Below are 20,762 nucleotides of genomic sequence, written 5' to 3' on the forward strand. Positions count from 1 at the left end.
AAAGCAGAATATGTTCCTTGAATCAAGTCTGTATGGCAGCCCAATATTGTTGTTCTCTTTGTTGGCAGGTTAAGTGATGTTGGAAATATGTTTTGGTGGGCAGAGTGGAAACTCTTTTGTGGGGAAGGAAGGCTCAGTGGGTAAGATGCTGAGCTTGTCAATCAGAAAGGTTGGCGGTTCAAATCCCTAGTATAGGACTCCTGTGTGAGCAGAGGGTTGGACTAGATGACCTCCAAGATCCCTTCCAATTCTATTAGTATTACTGTAACATGCCACATGATATTAGGAGAAGGAAGAGTAGTGCCATAGTCAGTAATCACAGCAGGAAAGGGAAAAGACAGTTTAGCGCTGGCAGGAGGCCTTCAAAGATTTTGGAAAGCTCATCTCAAGCTACCTCTGGATTTGTTAGTATGCAATTCTTATCACGATTGCCAGTGAAAGCTGAGGGAATGGTCAGCCTTATCTTCATTCTTGTAGTAAGCCACATGACTTAAATCATATTGTTATTAATTTAGCACTTATTATTTTTGCATTATTTATTATTTATTTTTTGTCCTCTCTCCATTGCATCCCTGATTAGTTGGTTAGTAGTTATTTGTTGTTTAGGTTGTGTTGTATTAATTTGTTGTCTAGGTTGAGTTGTAGGTTGTGTATTAGGTTGTGTATTATGTGATGATAGATGAGTTGGGAAGAGATTTAGATCATTTGAGTTTTCATTTTTTAGTGTTGAAATTTGTTTTATCAAGTTTGTGAAACTTTGTTCAATAACTGTTAAAAAATTTTTTTTCTAAGTTTTGTTCAATATTTTGTATTCTTTTTTCTAGGTTTTTTCTAGTTAGAACTTAAATGCTGATCTGCCTCTAGTTTGGAGAATGTATAGATTTCTATGTAGAGCTGCGCTAGCAGCATTTTGTGTAAAAAAGATTTCACCTGGGGACATAGGTAAGCTGAAGGAGGAACATCTAAATACCTCAGAAGAAGATCAATTTGACAGATATCAGAAAAAGCATGGTATTGTGCCCTACACTAAAAGCAGGGATACTGTTCCCTACACTAAAAGCAGGGGTATTGTTCCCTACACTAAAAGCAGGGGTACTGTTCCCTACACTAAAAGCAGGGGTACTGTTCCCTACACTAAAAGCAGGGGTACTGTTCCCTACACTAAAAGCAGGGGTACTGTGCCCTATGCTATTACTTTCACGTGTGCCCTCTGAAACTTTTATCTGGGATATGTGTAGCTGGATCCAATCAGCATAGTATGCTACTGAAGTGTAGACACCAGGCACACCGGCTAGGCCGCAGCCTAACCCAAAGCTCACAATCCCAGCCAAGAGCCAATTTTCACCTCCATCACATTGGCAAACCATAGGTCCTCCGGAATCACCCTGGAAAGAGAAAGATGTATGTTATCACATGTTTATAGGAAGGCTGATTCATTCTGATTTTGAGAACTTGAAATGCAAATTTCCTTGCAGCAAAGTATTTATTCCATTGACTAAACACCTGAAGTTTACCCTGGGAATCTTTAGTAATTGCCTGTTCACCAAACATACTTACCACAGTTTTTGGGTTAATGCAATATATTGATTGATAATTTAATAAAATGGGTCTGGTTTTGTACCATACACTAAGTTCCACAATCTTCCTCCCCTCAAAAGCTAACCATATTTAACACTGTTAATAAATAGCACAATAAACATATGAGTAATATCCTATAGCTCATCAGGTCCTTAGATTAATACTTTAGTACTATTCAGGTACAGTTTAATATATTATACAAATTCAATCCCTACAATTTATTTGTCTTGTGTCATAGAAACTTGCCTAAGTTTCCTGGACGTAGCATATTATCTTTAATTAATTAATTAATTAATTAAGACATTGTCTTAATTAACTTAAGTTAATTAATTAATTAACTTAGTATAAGTCCTGGACTTAGCATATTGGACATTAATGCACTTAAATGTGTCCAGAAATATTTTACAAGAAGAGTCCTCCACTCCTCTGCTCACAACAAAATACTTTATGCCACCAGACTTGAAATCCTGGGCTTAGAAAACTTAGAACTATGCCGCCTTCGGTATTATCTAAGTGTAGTTCATAAAATTATCTGCTACAATGTCCTATCTATGACTATTCAGCTTCAACCACAACCACAACTATACACGAGCACACAATAGATACAAACTTAAGGTAAACCACACCAAACTCGATTGCAGAAAATATGACTTCAGCAACAGAGTGGGCAATGCCTGGAATGCATTACCTGACTCTGTGGTTTCATCCCAAACCCCAAAAATTTTAACCTTAGACTGTCTACTTTGATCTCACCCCATTCTTAAGAGGTCTGTAAGGGGCGTGCATGAGAGCACCAGCCTGCCTACCGTCCCTGTCCTAATGTTTATTCTATTTGTATCTATTTTATTTATCTAATCCATGCTTATACCTATTACCTAATATGTTCTTGACAAATAAATAAATAAAATAAATAAATAAAATGTTTTTGAGCACCATACCTGACAGGAATCTTTGCCCCCTTTTAAGCTACCAGCACAGATCATACTGGGCAATATTGTAATATTGAGTGGGTTGTAGACAGAGTTGCATAAATCTGTATTGATGATAGACACTTCCACTTCTTGAAGGGTTTGGGGAGGCTTCAGGTCCACTGTAAAAAAGGAAGGTGTTGCGTTATAAAATGCAGAGAATAAGTAACTGAGTTTATGTTGACTGCAACTTTTGTGCCAAATCTTCAACATTCCTCAGCTTCATTTTAAAGAACAAATTTAATTTCTCTTGTGATTTGCCAGAAGACAGACTCACTAACCAGACTGATGATTTTAGGGAAGTAAACTGTGTCCTGTTTGTCCTTAAAGTAACTTCAAGTTACTTTGGTGTAATAAGCAAATAACTGAATCTTGAAACATGCAAAATTTCATACCTTAAAGATGTGAATAATAATAATAATAATAATAATAATAATAATAATAATAATAATAATGATGATGATGATGATGATGATGATGATGATGATGATGATGATGATAATAATTTAATTTGTATACCACCCTTCTCCCGAAGGATTCAGGGCGGTTTACAGCCAGGTAAAAACAACAATCAATAACACAATACAAATAAAACAATAATTAAAAAACTTATTCAAATTTGGCCCCAATTTAAAATACATTTAAAAAACCATAAAACCCAATTAAAAATAAAAACCCAATAATAACATATAAAAATTCTATGCCAGTCCTGCATGGAAAAATAGGTACGTCTTCAGCTCGCGGCGGAAGGTCCGAAGAAAAAAGATGAAAAGGTGCCAGATCAAACACACATCCCATTTTCCTCACTCACCGTTATATTTTGTTGTTCCCCATCCAGTGACCCAGCAGCTGGTATTGTCAGGGAACTTCACAGAAGACTTTGGGAGACACATAGGCAAGATGTATTTGGTGAACTCCACAGTGTTGTTTAGCTCCAGCAAAGCAATGTCATACACGAAGTCATTAGCTGTGAATTTAGGATGAGGAATAATCCGTCGGATGGCAAATTTCTTTGAGTTATTTGAAGGGTTCATGAGTTGGTAGTCACCTAGCCCCACAAAAATTTTATCAAAGCCTTTAGGGAGCCTGTAAGTATTAACAATTTAGAAAATGTCAACAGCAATTTATGGATGCGGATCTATTGAGAGTACTGCAGGATTTTGACGTTTGTTGAACAAATTTCTGAAGTTTGCATTTTCAGAGGTACTGGATTTTGTCTGCATTTAATTTCAGCAAGTTTCCTCATATCCAGCTCTGCCACATTTAAAGATGCCAACAGCAATATTTATTCATTGGTATACTATTTCCATAAATGCTGGTTCAGGATTACATGGTGTCCCTAGGCCACATTGACTGATGGCTTCACTTCTTGCCAATGTGGAGATCTGCATTTTTAGAATAATTCAGAACTATTGACAATGGCACCCACAAGACAGTGCCTATTTAGCTTTAATCTAAACCCAGCTCTGATTTCCACATACAGTAACCACAGTGTACATTGAATGATATGCAAATGGGAAAGTACTTCCCATTGATTGCAGAGTAATGCAATCTTTTATTAATATTTAACTGAAGCAGGATCTGAAGTTTTGGTCAAAAAGAAAAAGCATTGTTGTATCCTTTTTGTACACAGGTAGTTCTTGACATTGAACAGTTTTTTTAGTGATCTTTCAAAGTTACAACAGTGCAAAAAAACGTGACTTAGGACCATTTTTCACACTTATGACTGTTGCAGTATCACTATGGTCATGTGATTTACATTTGGATGCTTGACAATTGACTCACATTTATGACAGTTGCAATGTCCTGGGGTCATGTGATCCCCTTTTGCAACCTTCTGACAAGCAAAGTCAATGGGGAAGCTAGATTCACTTAACAATCATCAAACAATTACTAACTTAAGAACTGCACTGGTTCACTTAATAAATGCAAGAAAACTCCTAAAATGGGGCAAAACTCACTTAACAAATTTCTCACTTAGCAGCATAATTTTTTGGCTCTGCTAGGGTCATTTATATGGACTACTTGATAATAGAACTACTTATAAGTATCCTTATTTGTGATGCAAGCACAAAAAAATTGGCAGTAGAATGGCCTTGACACAATGCTATTTTCTTCATTTGACTCCTTTGTGACTATTTCTGAAAGATAAAATAGTCTGTACTGTGGATGTGGTAGTTTCTGGAGGCAGAAGAATGGAAGAGAAAGAACTGGAGATCACTAAATCACTAAATCCAAAGATCTGCAAATAGAAATAGAACAACTGGCAAAAGAGAGCAAAGGTAGTACCAATAATAACAGCCACCTTGTGTGCAATCTCAAAGCATCTTGAGGGCTATTTGAATACCACTGACATTAACAAAATCACCATTAGTCAATTGCAAAAAGGCAGCTTTACTTCTTCTACATCTTGGAACAATGCCTTTAACACTATCAAACAATATCTGCCTATTCCATGTCCTTGGGAAGGATTTATTTTATTTATTTTTATTTTATTTATTTGTCACAACAGTATATATAAGTATAAGCATGAAATAACTATACGAATTGGATACAATCAAAGGGAACATTAGGACAGGAATGGTAGGCATGCTGGTCCTCTTATGCACGCGCCTTACAGACCTTTTAGGAACGGGGGTGAGATCAATAGTAGATAGTCTTTGGTTAAAGATTTTGGGATTTTGGGAAGAGACCACGGAGTCAGGTAGTGCATTCCAGGCATTAATAACTCTGTTACTGAAGTCGTATTTTCTACAATCAAGATTGGAGCGGTTCACTTTAAGTTTAAATCTATTGTGTGCTCATGTATTGTTGCGACTGAAGATGAAGTAGTCTTCAACAGGAAGGACATTTTAGCAGACGATTCTATGAGTTAAACTCAGGTCATGCCGAAGGTGGCAGAGTTCTAAATTTTCTAATCCCAGGATTTCAAATCTGGTGGCATAAGGTATTTTGTTGTGATCAGAGGAGTGGAGAACTCTTCTTGTAAAATATTTCTGGACACGCTCAATTGTATTAATGTCCAAAATGAGGTGTGGGTTCCAGACAGGCGAGCTGTATTCAAGAATTGGTCAAGCAAATGTTTTGTATGCTCTGGTTAGTAATGTAATCTTTCTGGAGAAGAAGCTATGCAAGATTACGTTTACAACTCTTAAAGCCTTTTTGGCGATATAGTTACAGTGGGCTTTAGCACTTAGATCATTTGATATGAAAACTCCAAGGTCATTGACGGGGTGAGGGTCATCTATAAGGTAATGTCTATCGAGCTTGTATTTAGTGTTCTGATTCTTTTTTCCAATGTGTAAGACAGAGTATTTGCTGGTTGAGATTTGGAGTTGCCAAATTTTTGATCAATCCAATAAAAAGTCAAGGTCTTTTTGAAGGGCAGGCATGTTGTTGGTAGTGTTAAATAGTTTAACATCATCGGCGAAGAGAACATAATTACTTATAATATGGTCACAGAGGTTGTTAATGTATAATTTGAAGAGTGTTGATAGGTGGATAAAAATTCCAAATTGAGTCTAAATATTTGGCTATGTAACAAGTCATAATAATGCAGTTTTCTGGAAACTCTAGTTTATTAAAAAGAACAGCATCATAATAATAGTCAGCTATCTATTTTTCTCACTTAATTTTACACTCCAGTAACTTACCAGGCAATGCAATGAGCAGCTGTCAGCACCCAATTCTTGTCTATGAGAGTTCCACCACAAAAAGTTGTGTTGGATATTGAAAGGCCCGCTTGCCAAGGCCATGACCCCTCAGAGGCTGGTTGGCCTCCAACAATTCTTGTAGAGATTAGTGACTTCTTACAACCTGGCAAGAAAGAACAGAACAGAAGAGATGAGGGAGAGAAAGAATGAGAGGGAGGAGGAGTTTGGTGTAATGGTTAAGGCACCAGGCTACAAACTGGGAGACTATGAGTTCTAGTTGTATCTTAGACATGAAGCTACTGGATCACCTTGGCCAGTCATGGTCTTTCAACCACTTTCAAAATCTTGCCTGAAGATTACAGGGACTAATCCAGGCAGTCATCTGGAGTCAACCCTGTTTTGAAAAGGAACAACAACAAAAATTGTGTGATTTCTCTCCATTTCTTTTCTCTCTCTATATAAATAACTGCATCTCAAATGATCCATCTGTTAAACTACTGAAGTTCTCAGATAACACAACAATGATAAGTCTCATTTGAGACAATGATGAATTCACATACAGACAGGAGGTTGAACGACTAGCCTCGCGGTGAGACCAAAACAATCTGGAACTGAACCCACTCAAAACCATAGAAATGATGGTGGACTTTAGGAGAAACCCTTCTACCTCTTACAATTTCTAGGTTCTATATCTCAAGATCTAAAATGGACATCTAACATCAAAAATGTTATTAGAAAAGCACACAAAGAATGTTCTTTCTGTGCCAACTCAGAAAGCTCAAACTGCCCAAGGAGCTGCTGATACAGTTCTATAGAGGAATTATTGAGTCTGTTATCTGTACCTCTATAACTGTCTAGTTCGGTTCTGCAACCCAAAAAGACAGACACAGACTACAATTACTACCAACCTGCCTTCCATTGAAGACCTGAATACTGCACGAGTCAAAAAGAGGGCTGTGAAAATATTTACAGACCCCTTACTTCCTGGACATAAACTCCTACCTTCAAAACAATGCTACAAAGCACTGCACACCAGAACAACTAGACACAAGAACAGTTTTTCCCCAAACACCATCACTCTGCTAAACAAATAATTCCCTCAACACTGTCAAACTATTTACTAAGTCTGCACTAGTGTTAATCTTCTCATTGTTCCTATCACCCATCTCCTCCCACTTATGACTGTATGACTATAACCATGTTGCTGGTATCCTTATGGTTTACATTGACTGTTTCCTATTATGATTTGATTGCTTATTTGTACCTTATGACTATCATTAAGTTGTACCTTATGATTCTTGATGAAGGTATCTTTTATTTTATATACACTGAGAACATAAACACCAAGAAAAATTCCTTGTATGTCTAATCATACTTGACCAATAAATAATTCAATTCAGTTAAGTTCTATTCTATTCTATTCTATTCTATTCTATTCTATTCTATTCTATTCTATTCTATTCTATTCTATTCTATTCTATTGTTATAGATTTTGGATTATAATAAGAACAAAAGGGAACTTTCCCTCATACCTCTGAAGCTCAACAACTGAAACCCTGCAAGAAACAAACTTTCTCTTTTTGAAGGAATTTGTATATTGCTTTCAGAAGAAAGTTTCCAATGATTTTGTGTCTCCTGAGAAACAAGTTAATATTTAACATGCATATCTATATAACTCATCAATTCAGTATGTGATCCACTCTTGTATTTAGATCAGCAATAGGCTTCATTCATGTTGATTTTGATCCAGTCCCAAAGAAAAGCCTGGTTTCTTTTTTAACATTTAAGGGGATAACTCAACTGTGATCAAATAATGAATTACTTGTCAAGGAGTAACAAAGCATTATAAGTCATTATAAGATAGTCCTTGTTGTCATTTTTTCTAAGTACATATTAAAAATAAAATTCTGATGCCTGCTGTCAAAAGCATACACACATATGCACACAGACACACAGATACACACTGTCCTGGATAGCGCTTGTATGCCATGGCCTGGATAGAAGGTATGGAACTTCCAATAATTTTTTTTGCTGTCCTAACCACTCTCTATACCATCTTCCTGTCCAAAATCGTCTCTCTGTAGAAAGTGGTAGGGTCAGGGGAAGGAAGATGTGCTCTTTTCATATGGTGTAGAAAATGCAGATGCTACCATGCCCACTTCACCAGTGTTTTGCTGTTGAGCAACCAAGCCACCTACTCATTATTTCATATTATATCATATTTATAACATTTATTTGTCTAATTCATTACCATAAAAAAGTGACAAAATGCAACTGAAGTTGCAGCAATGGTTCTGAAGATTATATTGTGCTAGAAGCAACATAACAACATATCTAAGATTTTGTAAAAGGCAAGTATGTTTCCTTTTTCACCATTCAGTGCCAATTTGTGCAGAAAGTTTCTAAGGAACATAGAAATTCCTACCTACTTCCGGGTCAGCAGCATCTGTTGGAAAAAGAAAAGACAAGTAACTTTAATTTTCCAAATAAGATTAAAAGAAAAACCCAAGGAATTTAAAAAAGGGGGTAAAATGTCATAAGAGATTCTGGTTGCAGTCAGTTCCGCGGTATGGTAAAAAAAAAATACATCTGACAAGTTATTGCAGATAGCTAATAGGTCAGAGGTGGAGACTCTGGATGGTTTGGCTTTATAGCGTTTCACATTTTGTTAGATGGCAAAATATGGATTTCCACAGGTTGGAAAATTACTGTGAATAATTTCCACAATTCAATTTGCTCCCAGCACACTCTCACTTGCTCCCTTCCTCCTTATACGAGATACCACACCTGCCATTCAGATCAATTGGCAAAAATATAGCTTAATGTTTATTAAAACATCAGCAGAAGTCAAATAAAATAGTTAACTAGGAAAATGGGATAGAGGGCAGGCTAAAGCATACAGAGAAACAAATTATATATATTTATATAAAGGGCACAGAACTTTCTCAAAGTCACCCAGATCAATGCTGTGGATAAGTAATATAAATAGTACCACAAGGAGGCACTTTGACTATTTTACATTTAACTCTTTTACTGCAATAGATGTAGGACTGTGATGGAAAGAGGACCTCTAGTGAGCCTTTTTCCATTTTGCACCATGAAAGAAATGATGTGTTAGATGGAGACAAGGCCTGTGCTCCATGACAAGGGAGAGCCCTGGAGGGGAGGGAGGGCAGAATGATCAAAGCAGCACTGTGGTCTTGTAACATAAGCCCTGCCCCTTTTGTATATGCATTGTGATATCACACCAATGTACCAAAGGGTGCAGCAGTATGAAACTGCTTCCAAAAGAATGATAAAACTTTGAGCTTCTGAGACACTCATCCCTCAACTTCTAGCTTGGGAGGCTCCTAGACAAAAATTAGTAAACATAACAATACCCTTTAGTTGAAGAAGAATGAGATATAATTTGAATTTTTCTATTTTATTGTTAATTGCTCAGACACACATACATTCCTCATATATTTATTTTCTTTATTTAATTCTATTTCAAAATCAATAAATTTATATATATAAATATTAATTTATAAAAATTACACACACACACACACACACACACACACACACACACACACACGTGTTTCCTTAAAAACAAGACCGGGACTTTTTTCCTTTGGGCTTCCTTTGGGCACTAGGGCTTATTTTTTTGGGTGTCTTATTTTTTCCCCATGTAGGGGGGCTCACTTCTTTTGCTTGCTTGTGGTCGGGCAGGAAGCCATCTGGTGCACCAGGGCTGCTGCCACAAGGCCGGGGATGGAGCTGCCTCATTTATTTATTTATTTATTTATTTTATTTTGTCACAACAATATATGTAGGAATCATACAAAAGATTATATAGTATATAAACATATATGGGTAAATATAAGGAGGTATAAGCATATATATAGAAAGAAGAAAAGAAAAACAATAGGACAGGAACGGTAGGCACGTTTGTGCGCTTATGCACGCCCCTTATGGTCCTCTTAGGAATGGGGTGAGGTCAATAGTAGAAAGTTTTTGGTTAAAGCTTTTAGGATTATGGGAAGAGACCACAGAGTCAGGTAAAGTATTCCAAGCACTGATGATTCTGTTACAGAAGTCATATTTTCTGTAATCTAGATTAAAGCGGTTGACATTAAGTTTAAATCTATTAGTTGCTCTAGTATTATTGCAATTAAAGCTGAAGTTGTCTTTAACCGAAAGGACATTACAATAGATGATTCTGTGAGTTAAGCTTAGGTCTTGTCGAAGGCGATGGAGTTCCAAGTTTTTTAAGCCTAGGATTTCGAGTCTGGTGGTCATGCGCCCCACACCAGTTTACCTCAGAGCCCCCTAACCCTTGTTCACTAGAACTTCTTAAAAAAATACAGAAAGTAATCTTCTTTATTTATAATATTTTATTTATTTATAATATTTTGCAGTTATCTGACCTGAGAGGTTTTAAACATGGTTAAACTGAAGATATAGGGGTTGACCTATTCTCTAAAGCATCTGAAGGAAGGAGAAATGTCCTGAAAGTTAGAACAATTAATCAGTGGAATGACTTGCCTCTAGAAGTTGAGGTTTTTAAGAAGAGATTGGACAATCATTTGTCTGAAATAATAAAGGGTTTCCTGCCTGAACAGGGTATTGTATTAGAAGACTTCCAAGGTCCCTTCAGACTCTCTTATTCTGTTATAGATTGCTTGCCCATGTTTCTATGTATTTCAACCTCACATCTTAATGTTGTTGACCTGACGGAAAGCACATTCCCTTTTCAGAGAATGCAGAAGGAAGCAGTGGAGAACATGCAATCGAAAAAGATGAGAGTCCCCCTCCCAAGAACCTAGAAACTTGCAAGATGAAGAGAATATTTATTTAACAATCTTAAAAGCTGCAGACAAAGAGCAGTCCTAAAGTTGAAGATTAAAATAATAAGAGATTTCTTTGGTCACCTTAGTTTATAATACCATTTGTAAAAATCTCAAAGGTAGGCCCATCCAGCTTGCAGAAATGATTTCTAGCTATCATGGGAGCTACTAAGAAGACATACCAGAAGAATTTGGAAGAAGAGAGATTAAACATTGAACACCCAGCCCTCCCCCTCAGTCACCTTGTGCTGCAGAGAGATACAGTAGACCGAGTCCCAGCAATATGGATGGAAAGCCCATGGCTGCCACTTCTTTGCCTCTTTTCTTCTAATGTGTTGCCTCAGTAGTTGTGCTTCAGGTAGTTTCAGATCAAACAGCTTGACTCCAATCTGTGCCATAAACTTTAATACCAACGGCAAAAGGGTGGAGCATAGGGCATTTTCTCCTTCCTGAACTGAACACCAAACAAGAAGAGGACCTTCTGCACACAAATTCCAATCGTGCCTTTTATAATTTTGTTAACAAAAAACTTAAAGACTCAAGATCCATCCCACCACTAAAAGATTCTAACAGCAAAGAATGCAATGATGAAACAGTTAAAGCAAACGTCTTCAACATATTCTTTGGCGCAGTTTTTGTTAACAGCGATGACACATATCAGACATTCCACAAACGTACCAGCAATGAATATGATGACTTAACTCATATAGATTTCACAGAAGATAATGTTGGAAAAGCTCTTCATAACTTGAAACCATCGCTATCTATTGGACCTGATGGACTATGTGCATACTTCTTAAAAAAACTTTCCACTAATATAGCAGAACCCCTAAGCATAATCTTTGATAAAGCTTTCACTACCAGTTCCCTTCCCAAACTTTGGTCACTAGCCACAGTCATCCCTATCTTCAAAAAAGGAGACCCCAGTTTAGTTGAAAATTACAGACCAATCTCTCTGTGCTGCGTCACCTGCAAAGTCATGGAATCAATCATCAACCAATCCATTACCTCACACTTAGAAACTAACAACCTACTCTCCAATAAACAATTTGGTTTCAGGAAAAAATTATCATGCAATTTACAACTTCTCCACTGTAAAAACATATGGACTACAAATCTTGATCAAGGCAAAACAATAGATGCAATCTACATAGACTTCTGCAAAGCTTTTGACTCAGTAGTACACGATAAACTTCTCCTAAAACTAAAATCCTATGGCATTTCAGGACCCCTTCACAAATGGATATCTGCTTTTCTGTCTAACAGACAACAAGTGGTCAAAATTGGCAATGCTCTATCAAATCCTGTTCCTGTCAAGAGTGGCGTTCCTCAAGGCAGCGTCCTTGGACCAACACTCTTCATACTATACATTAATGATCTTTGTGACTATATCTCAAGTAATTGTGTTCTCTTTGCTGATGATGTCAAACTATTTAACACCACAGACAATTCATCTATCATTCAAAAAGACCTTGATCATCTAACTGCTTGGTCTAAAACTTGGCAACTCCAAATCTCAACTAGCAAATGTTCAGTCTTACATACAGGAAAAAAGAACCCAAACACTAAGTACATACTTGATGGACATTACCTTACAGATGACCCCAATCCTTTTAAAGAGCTTGGAGTTTTCATGTCAAATGATCTAAGTGCCAAAGCCCACTGCAACTACATAGCAAAAAAGGCCCTAAGAGTTGTAAACCTAATCTTGCATAGCTTCTTTTCCAAAAATACACACTACTAACCAGAGCATACAAAACATTTGCTAGACCAATTCTAGAATACAGCTCGCCTGTTTGGAACCCTCACCACATCTCTGATATCAATACAATTGAATGTATCCAGAAATATTTTACAAGAAGAGTTCTTCATTCCTCTGAAAACAATAAAATACCTTATCCCATCAGACTTGAAATCCTAGGCTTAGAAAACTTGGAAATCCGTCGCCTTCGACAAGACCTAAGTTTAACTCATAGAATCATCTATTGTAATGTCCTTCCTGTTAAAGACTACTTCAGCTTTAATTGCAATAATACAAGAGCAACCAATAGATTTAAACTTAATGTCAACTGCTTTAATCTAGATTGCAGAAAATATGACTTCTGTAACAGAATCATCATTGCTTGGAATTCTTTACCTGACTCTGTGGTCTCTTCCCATAATCCTAAAAGCTTTAACCAAAAACTTTCTACTATTGACCTCACCCCATTCCTAAGAGGACCATAAGGGGCGTGCATAAGCGCACAAATGTGCCTACCGTTCCTGTCTTTTTTTCTTTTCTTCTTCCTATATATATATATGCTTATTCCTCCTAATACTTACTCATATATATGTTTATATATACTATATAATCTTTTTGTATGATACTTACATATATTGTTGTGACAAAATAAATAATAATAATAATATTTTAATTTGTATACCGCCCTTCTCCCGAAGGACTCAGGGCGGTTTACAGCCAAAATAAAATACAATAGCATACATACAATATTAAAAACAACCGTTAAAAAACTTATTCAATTTGGCCAAAATTAAAATACGATCAACCCTTTAAAATTAATAAAAGTTACAAACCATAAAATCATCTGAAAATTTAAATAATCAAGCCAGTCCAGAAAGGCAGAATAAATAAGTCTTAAGTTCGCGGCGAAAGGTCCGAAGGTCAGGCAATTGTCGAAGTCCTGGGGGAAGTTCGTTCCACAGGGTAAGAGCTCCCACAGCGAAGGCCCTTCTCCTGGGAGCCGCCAGCCGGCATTGCTTGGATGACGGCACCCTAAGGAGTCCCTCTCTGTGAGAATGCACGGGTCGTTGGGAGATAGAGGATGGCAGCAGACGGTCCCGTAAGTAACCCGGTCCTAAGCCATGGAATGCTTTAAAGGTTGTCACCAATACCTTGAAGCGCACCCGGAAGACAACAGGCAGCCAGTGCAGTCTGCGCAGGTTGGGTGTTACATGGGAGCTCCGAACTGCAGGATGGGTGTTACATGGGAGCTCTATCACCTGCGCAGCTGCATTATGGACCAACTAAAGCCTCCAGATGCTCTTCAAGGGGAGCCCCATGAGCATTGCAGTAGTCCAGGTAACAAGAGCATGAGTGATCGTGCATAAGGCATCCCGGTCCAGAAAGGGGCGCAACTGGTGAATCAGGCGAACCTGATAAAAAGCTCTCCTGGAGACAGCTGTCAAATGATCTTTGAAAGACAACCGTCCATCCAGGAGAACACCCAAGTTGCACACCCTTTCCATCGGGGCCAATGACTCGCCCCCAACAGTTAGCCGCGGCTGCAGCTGACTGTACCGGGGTGCTGGCATCCACAGCCACTCCGTCTTGGAGGGATTAAGCTTGAGCCTGTTCCTCCAAATCCAGACCCGTATGGCTTCTAGACACCGGGACAGTACTTCGATAGCTTCGTTGGGGTGGCCTGGGGTGGAAAAGTACAGCTGCGTATTGTCAGCGTACAATTGATACCTCACCCCAAAGCCACTGATGATCTCACCCAGTGGCTTCATATAGATGTTGAACAGGAGAGGCGAGAGAATCGACCCCTGCGGCACCCCACACATGAGGCACCTCGGGGTCGATCTCTGCCCTCCTGCCAACACCGTCTGCGTCCGGTCAGAGAGATAGGAGGAGAACCACCGATAAACGGTGCCTCCCACTCCCAAACTTCCCAGCCGGCGCAGCAAGATACCATGGTTGATGATATCAAAAGCTGCTGAGAGGTCAAATAGGACCAGGGCAGATGAATAACAAATAATAAATAAATAAACTGGAGAATACAACCAAGAAGTTCTCATTCCCAGAAGTCTCTTGGCTTTAGAAATCCCCAAATCAACATCCTTGCCCACTCTCTTTTTGTCATCTCCCCTATCTCCTCCCAACTGCCCCAATCTTAATACTACCATCAGTCATTCAGGCAGAGCTCCCTATTTTCATAATAGCAGAAAATATTTCACAGGTCTAATATGAAGGATAGGGAAAATTCTTCAATTGGGTTAGCTCTGATTTGTTATACAGCACAAGGCACACAAAGGGAGGCTGATGCTAAAGAGATTTTGCCAGCAGATCACTTCAGCTGACTCATTAAACCTAAATGTTTTTGGAATGGGTGCAAAAAAAGTTTCAAAAGTCACGGTCACTTGATGCTAATTGAAAATTCTTTTCTAGTATGGACCTTGGCAAGCTGGTGACTCTCTAATACTTAGGGATACCTCTTCCTCTACTTTTGCCATTAGCCATGTTGTGTCTAAATGACACTTTATTTATTTAGTTATTTATTTTGTCACAACAGTATATATAAGCATAAGCATGAAAGTAACTATATAATATATAAGCATATATATAAGCATAAGCGTGCAATAACTATATTAATTGGATATAATGAAAGAAAACAATAGGACAGGAACAGTAGGCACGTTTGTGCTCTTATGCACATCCCTTACAGACCTCTTAGGAATGGGGTGAGGTCAATAGTAGACAGTTTTTGGTTAAAGCTTTGGGGATTTTGAGAAGAGACCACAGAGTCAGGTAGTGTGTTCCAAGCATTAACAACTCTGTTATAGAAGTCATATTTTCTGCAATCAAGATTGAAGCAGTTAACATTAAGTTTAAATCTATTGTTTGCTCTTGTATTGTTGTGATTGAAGCTGAAGTAGTCTTTAACAGAAAGGACATTGCAATAGATGATTCTATGAGTTAAACACAGGTCCTGTCGAAGGCGGCGGAGTTCTAAGTTTTCTAAACCCAAGATTTAGAAAACTTTAGCAGATCCTATTCTCAAACCAGAGCTGAAATCATACAGAGCAGATAACGGAACAGTTCCACTGTCTTCTGTTGCCCTTACTGTAAGATTTCTTACCAAACATCAAAAATAATTACCTTCTTCCTGAATTCGGGGATACATCCCAAATGTTCTGTATCCCTGAATCCTATTACTGAATCCTCAGAAACATCCCAAATTCAGATTTTCTCTCTTGTCTAATTACAAAGTCTAGCTTCAAGCAATGCTTGTGTGACTTTAATACAAGTTAAAGAAATATGAAAGGGTGTCAAGGCAAAGAAGCATCAATATTCATGGACGATTTATAAAGAACAAAAAGAAAATAAAGCAAACACTTCTGCTTAGAGGAATGTACCACCTAAAAATCAGCACAGGTCGGATCAGAAAGTGGGCTGGGAACAGAAATGGAAATAACTTTGAAAGAGGTCATTACATGTTTCTTAGTTCCTGAAGAAGTAGGAGCTTCTAAGGCAACACAGTTAGGATTTTATTTCCTTTAGAAGAAAATGGAAAGTTCTATATAATTTATTTAGATAAACCTATCCCATAGGATCATGTCAAAAATCTTAACTTGATCAATATATTCTTCATAGGAAACTGGAACTTCACAATTGATTATCCTCAAAGTCTCACCCCCCATCCTAAACATTAGAAGCCATTTTGAGAAGGCTTTTATCATATTATCTCAAAGTTTCTTTGAAAGCATTTTTCAGAATGTACAATTAGTTGCTCACATAAAGTCAACCAATATGACTAAGATAACTTAGAGTCCACTGGAGTTAGGTAGGCAACAAATTTAAGCAAAGAAACAATAACAAAATGACCACTGCAACAACCTCTTTTTTTCTTTTTTCTTTTGAAAAAGGAATTGTTATTGTCTTCTGCTTCTCCAGATTTCCCTATCTTGGTAATTTCCTGCTAGAATTTTTGAAGCAGCTAAATGAGAATGCCATGATTTAAGATTAATTCAGTATTGCTTCTTTAGAACGAGGTCTCCAACCTTGGCAACTTTAAGACTTGTGGACTTCAATTCCCAGAATAGAGCAAAGCTGGCTGAGGAATTCTGGGACTTAAAGTCCACAAGTCTTAAAGTTGTCAAGATTGGAGACCCCTGCTTTAGAAGATGGCCAGCTACCAGTAAAATATTACAGCTGAATAAAAGTGTAAAAAGCTTATTTTGCTGGGGAAATTCCATTTGATGACTCTGCTCAGATGTTTTACCATGTAAAAATAGCACTTCTATAAAAGATGGGTAAACATCACTTACAGCCCCTATTAATATTTTATTGTGAGCAACCAAAAGTTTATGTGACATGTTAGTCTATATTTCCTCCTTTTTCATTATGTGACATGTTAGTCTATATTTCCTCCTTTTGAGTAACTGAAAATTTTGGTGGTGGTGGTGGAGTGTGTACATCACTTGAAACCAATGCATCTCTTTGTTCACCAGGTTCAGTGAATGACGGTGGTGGTAACTCAAGGGTTTAGTTCTCAGCTCATTTATCTCCACTCTGTTGTCTTTTCCTTTCTATTTGGTGCCACTGATGAGGATGTTGTTGTTGTTGTTGTTAGTTGCGAAATCATATCTGACCCATTGTGACCCCATGGACAATGTTCCTCCAGGCCTTCTTGTCCTCTACCATCTTCTGAAGTCCATTTAAGCTCACACCAAACTGCTTCAGTGACTCCATCCAGCCACCTCATTCTCTGTCGTCCCCTTCTTTTCCCCTCAATCTTTCCCAGCATGAGGCTCTTCTCCAGTGAGTTCTTCCTTCTCATTAAGGTGGCCAAAGTATTTCAGTTTCATCTTCAGGATCTGGCCTTCTAAAGAGCAGTCAGGGTTGATCTCCTCTAGAACTGACTTTGTCGTGTCCCACTCCTCCTCTGATGGCCGGGTCTGGGAAGTCTGTATCAAGCGTGGCCACGAAGCTTTTGCAGCTTTGCCAAATTCCTGTCAGAGTTCTCAGGGCAGACAGGAATCTAAGGTGTGACTTCAGCAACCAGATGAGACTTTGCCTGACTCAAGGAATGCCAAAAAGCAGATCCTTTATATAGGTCATGGGGTGTGGCTCCATGACTCAGCACTTATCCAGGCCCTCCCCTCCCTTCCTTTTGCTGATGTCGCCTCTCCATTCTCCGGAAGCGGGGATTTGTCCACTGTATCTTTTCGTCCTCCTGCTCAGCTGCCAGCAATTCTAGCTCATGGCTGCCTTCGTGCTCACACGCTGTAAGGAGGTTTGTTTGCTCAGTCTGTCCAGGCATGGTGCCAGGGCTGGGGGCTGGAGGCATGCCAGGCCATTCTTCTTCACTATCAGTCTCTGGCTCAGATAGCAGGAGATGGGAGGGGCCCAGCTGAGGAGAGGAGGGCGGGTGAGGCACAACAGACTTGTTTGTTCGCCTTGCTGTCCAAGGGACTCGCAGGAGTCTTCTCCAGCACCATAGTTCAAAGGCCTCAATTCTTTGGCACTCAGCCTTTCTTATGGTTCAACTTTCACAGCCATACATTGCAAATGGGAAAACCATAGCCATGACTATACGCACTTTTGTTGGCAGGGTGATGTCTCTGCTTTTTAGTATGCTGTCTAGATTTGCCATAGCTTTCCTCCCCAGGAGCAAGCATCTTTTAATTTCTTGCCTATAATCCCCATCTGCAGTGATCTTGGAACCCAAGAAAATAAAATTTGTCACTACCTCCATTTCTTCCCCATCTATTTAATCTAAGTAACAAAGCCCACTGCAACTACATCGCAAAAAAAGGCTTTAAAAGTTGTAAACTTAATATTGCGTACCTTCTTCTCCAGAAATACTACACTACTAACCAGAGCATATAAAATATTTGCTAGACCAATTCTTGAATACAGCTCGCCTGTCTGGAACCCATACCTCATTTCGGACATTAACACAATTGAGCGTGTCTAGAAATATTTTACAAGAAGAGTTCTCCACTCCTCTGAATACAACAAAATACCTTATACCACCAGAGTTGAAATCCTGGATTTAGAAAATTTAGAACTCCACCGCCTTCAATATGACCTGAGTTTAACTCATAGAATCATCTGTTACAACGTCCTTCCTGTTGAAGACTACTTCAGTTTCAATCACAACAATACACGAGTACACAATAGATATAAGTTTAATGTGAACCGCTCCAATCTCGATTGCAGAAAATATAACTTCAGCAACAGAGTTGTTAATGCCTGGAATGCACTACCAGACTCTGTGGTCTCTTCCCAAAATCCCCAAATCTTTAACCAAAGACTATCTACTATTGACCTCACCCCATTCCTAAGAGGTCTGTAAGGAGTGAGCATAAGAGCACCAACATGCCTACCATTCCTATCCTAATGTTCCCTTTGATAGTATCCAATTTCATATAGTTATTACATACTTATGATTATATATATGCTTTATATAGTATAGTTTTTCATGCTTATGCTTATATATACTGTTGTGATAAATAAATAAATAAAATAATAAAATAAATATTTGCCATGAATTGAGAGGGCCGGATGAAGATGAGGATGTGCCATTAAGTCAGTGACCATAAAGACAAATTCTCTTTATTAGTTGGAGAGTCTCAAGAAAAAAGAGAGAAGAGAAATAAAGATAAAAAGCAGAGCTAAGACTCCTCAAAAATTATAATCATAAAACTGTCAAATAATTCCTTTTCTGCACTGTATCTTTTCCTGCAGAGATATTTTCTGGAATGTGACTCACATGGAAGTCAGAGAAAATGGCAAATCTTGTAGACTTTTTACCCTCACTCCCTTTGGAGTGCAAATTCCAATCCTGGGATAATTAGCAAGAAGAGAATTGAATTTTCAAAATTTACATTCATAGGAGAGGAAGGGATTATAAGAGAGCAAGCAGGTATACAATTAGGAATACACATAGAAAAGAGTGAGCTACCACCAGCTGTTTGCCTAGTGCATGGGTGTCAAACTCTCACCATCACAGAGGCATCACATGATGTATCGGGACTTTCCCCCTCTTTGCAAATGATACGTCCGGCCATGGGCCGTGAGTTTGACAGCCCTGGCCTAGCGCATCTGCTGCACGCTGCTTAGAAAGCAAGCAAAAATTGATTAGGGTCTTGTCTGTTTCTGCAGCAGTTATCAGCTGGCTAATTAAGTTTACATTATTGAGCTTGTTAACATGCAGTTAGCACTTTTTAGGGAGCTGCTATGCTGTGGAAAAATTTCTTTCTTACACAGAGGGCAATCTTTCCTCTGTGATGGATCAAAGAAGAAAAAAGAAGGTTAAACATAGGACATGTACTAATTGACTGTAATAGTGAACATGTGACAGAGAGAGATGATGAGAAGGTCATAAATGTAGACATTAGTTACAAAGCCTTCATGACCAGTTCCCTTCCCAAACTTTGTCCACTAGCCACGGTCATCTCAGTCTTCAAAAAAGGAGACCCCAGCTTAGTTGAAAATTACAGACCAATCTCTCTATGCTGTGTCACCTGTAAAATTATGGAATCTATCATCAACCAATCCATTATCCTCTACCTAGAAACAAACAATCTACTCTCTAATAAACAATTTGGTTTCAGAAAAAAATTATCATGTAACTTACAACTTCTTCATTGCAAAAACATATGGACTATAAATCTTGATCAAGGTAAAACAATAGATGCAATTTACATAGACTTCTGTAAAGCTTTTGACTCAGTGGTACATGACAAACTTCTCCTAAATCTCCGGACCCCTCCACAATTGGATATCAGCGTTCCTGTCAAACAGACAACAAGTGATCAAAATAAGCTATCAAATCCTGTTCCTGTCAATAGTGGCGTTCCCCAAGGCAGTGTTCTTGGACCAACACTCTTCATATTATACATTAATGATCTCTGTGACCATATTAAAAGTAATTGTGTTCTTTTCACTGATGATGTCAAACTATTTAACACTACCAACAATACAGTTACCCTTCAAAAAGATCTTG

The 20,762-nt window shown here is 38.2% G+C and overlaps 1 protein-coding gene across 1 annotated transcript; it reads right to left on the reverse strand.

The window, feature by feature from the left end:
- Positions 1-971: 971 nt before the first annotated feature.
- On the reverse strand, positions 972-15,932 carry LOC131198092 (mast cell tryptase-like). The gene is made up of 5 exons (XM_058182602.1): positions 15,908-15,932; positions 6,200-6,362; positions 3,358-3,632; positions 2,517-2,668; positions 972-1,385 (listed from the first exon to the last, which is right to left on the reverse strand). The coding sequence occupies exons 1-5, from the start codon at positions 15,930-15,932 to the stop codon at positions 972-974; spliced, it is 1,029 nt and encodes a 342-aa protein (XP_058038585.1).
- Between the last annotated feature and the right edge of the window lie 4,830 nt (positions 15,933-20,762).

This window comes from Ahaetulla prasina, chromosome 4 (genome assembly GCF_028640845.1).
Source record: "Ahaetulla prasina isolate Xishuangbanna chromosome 4, ASM2864084v1, whole genome shotgun sequence".
NCBI classification, from domain to species: Eukaryota; Metazoa; Chordata; class Lepidosauria; order Squamata; family Colubridae; genus Ahaetulla; species Ahaetulla prasina.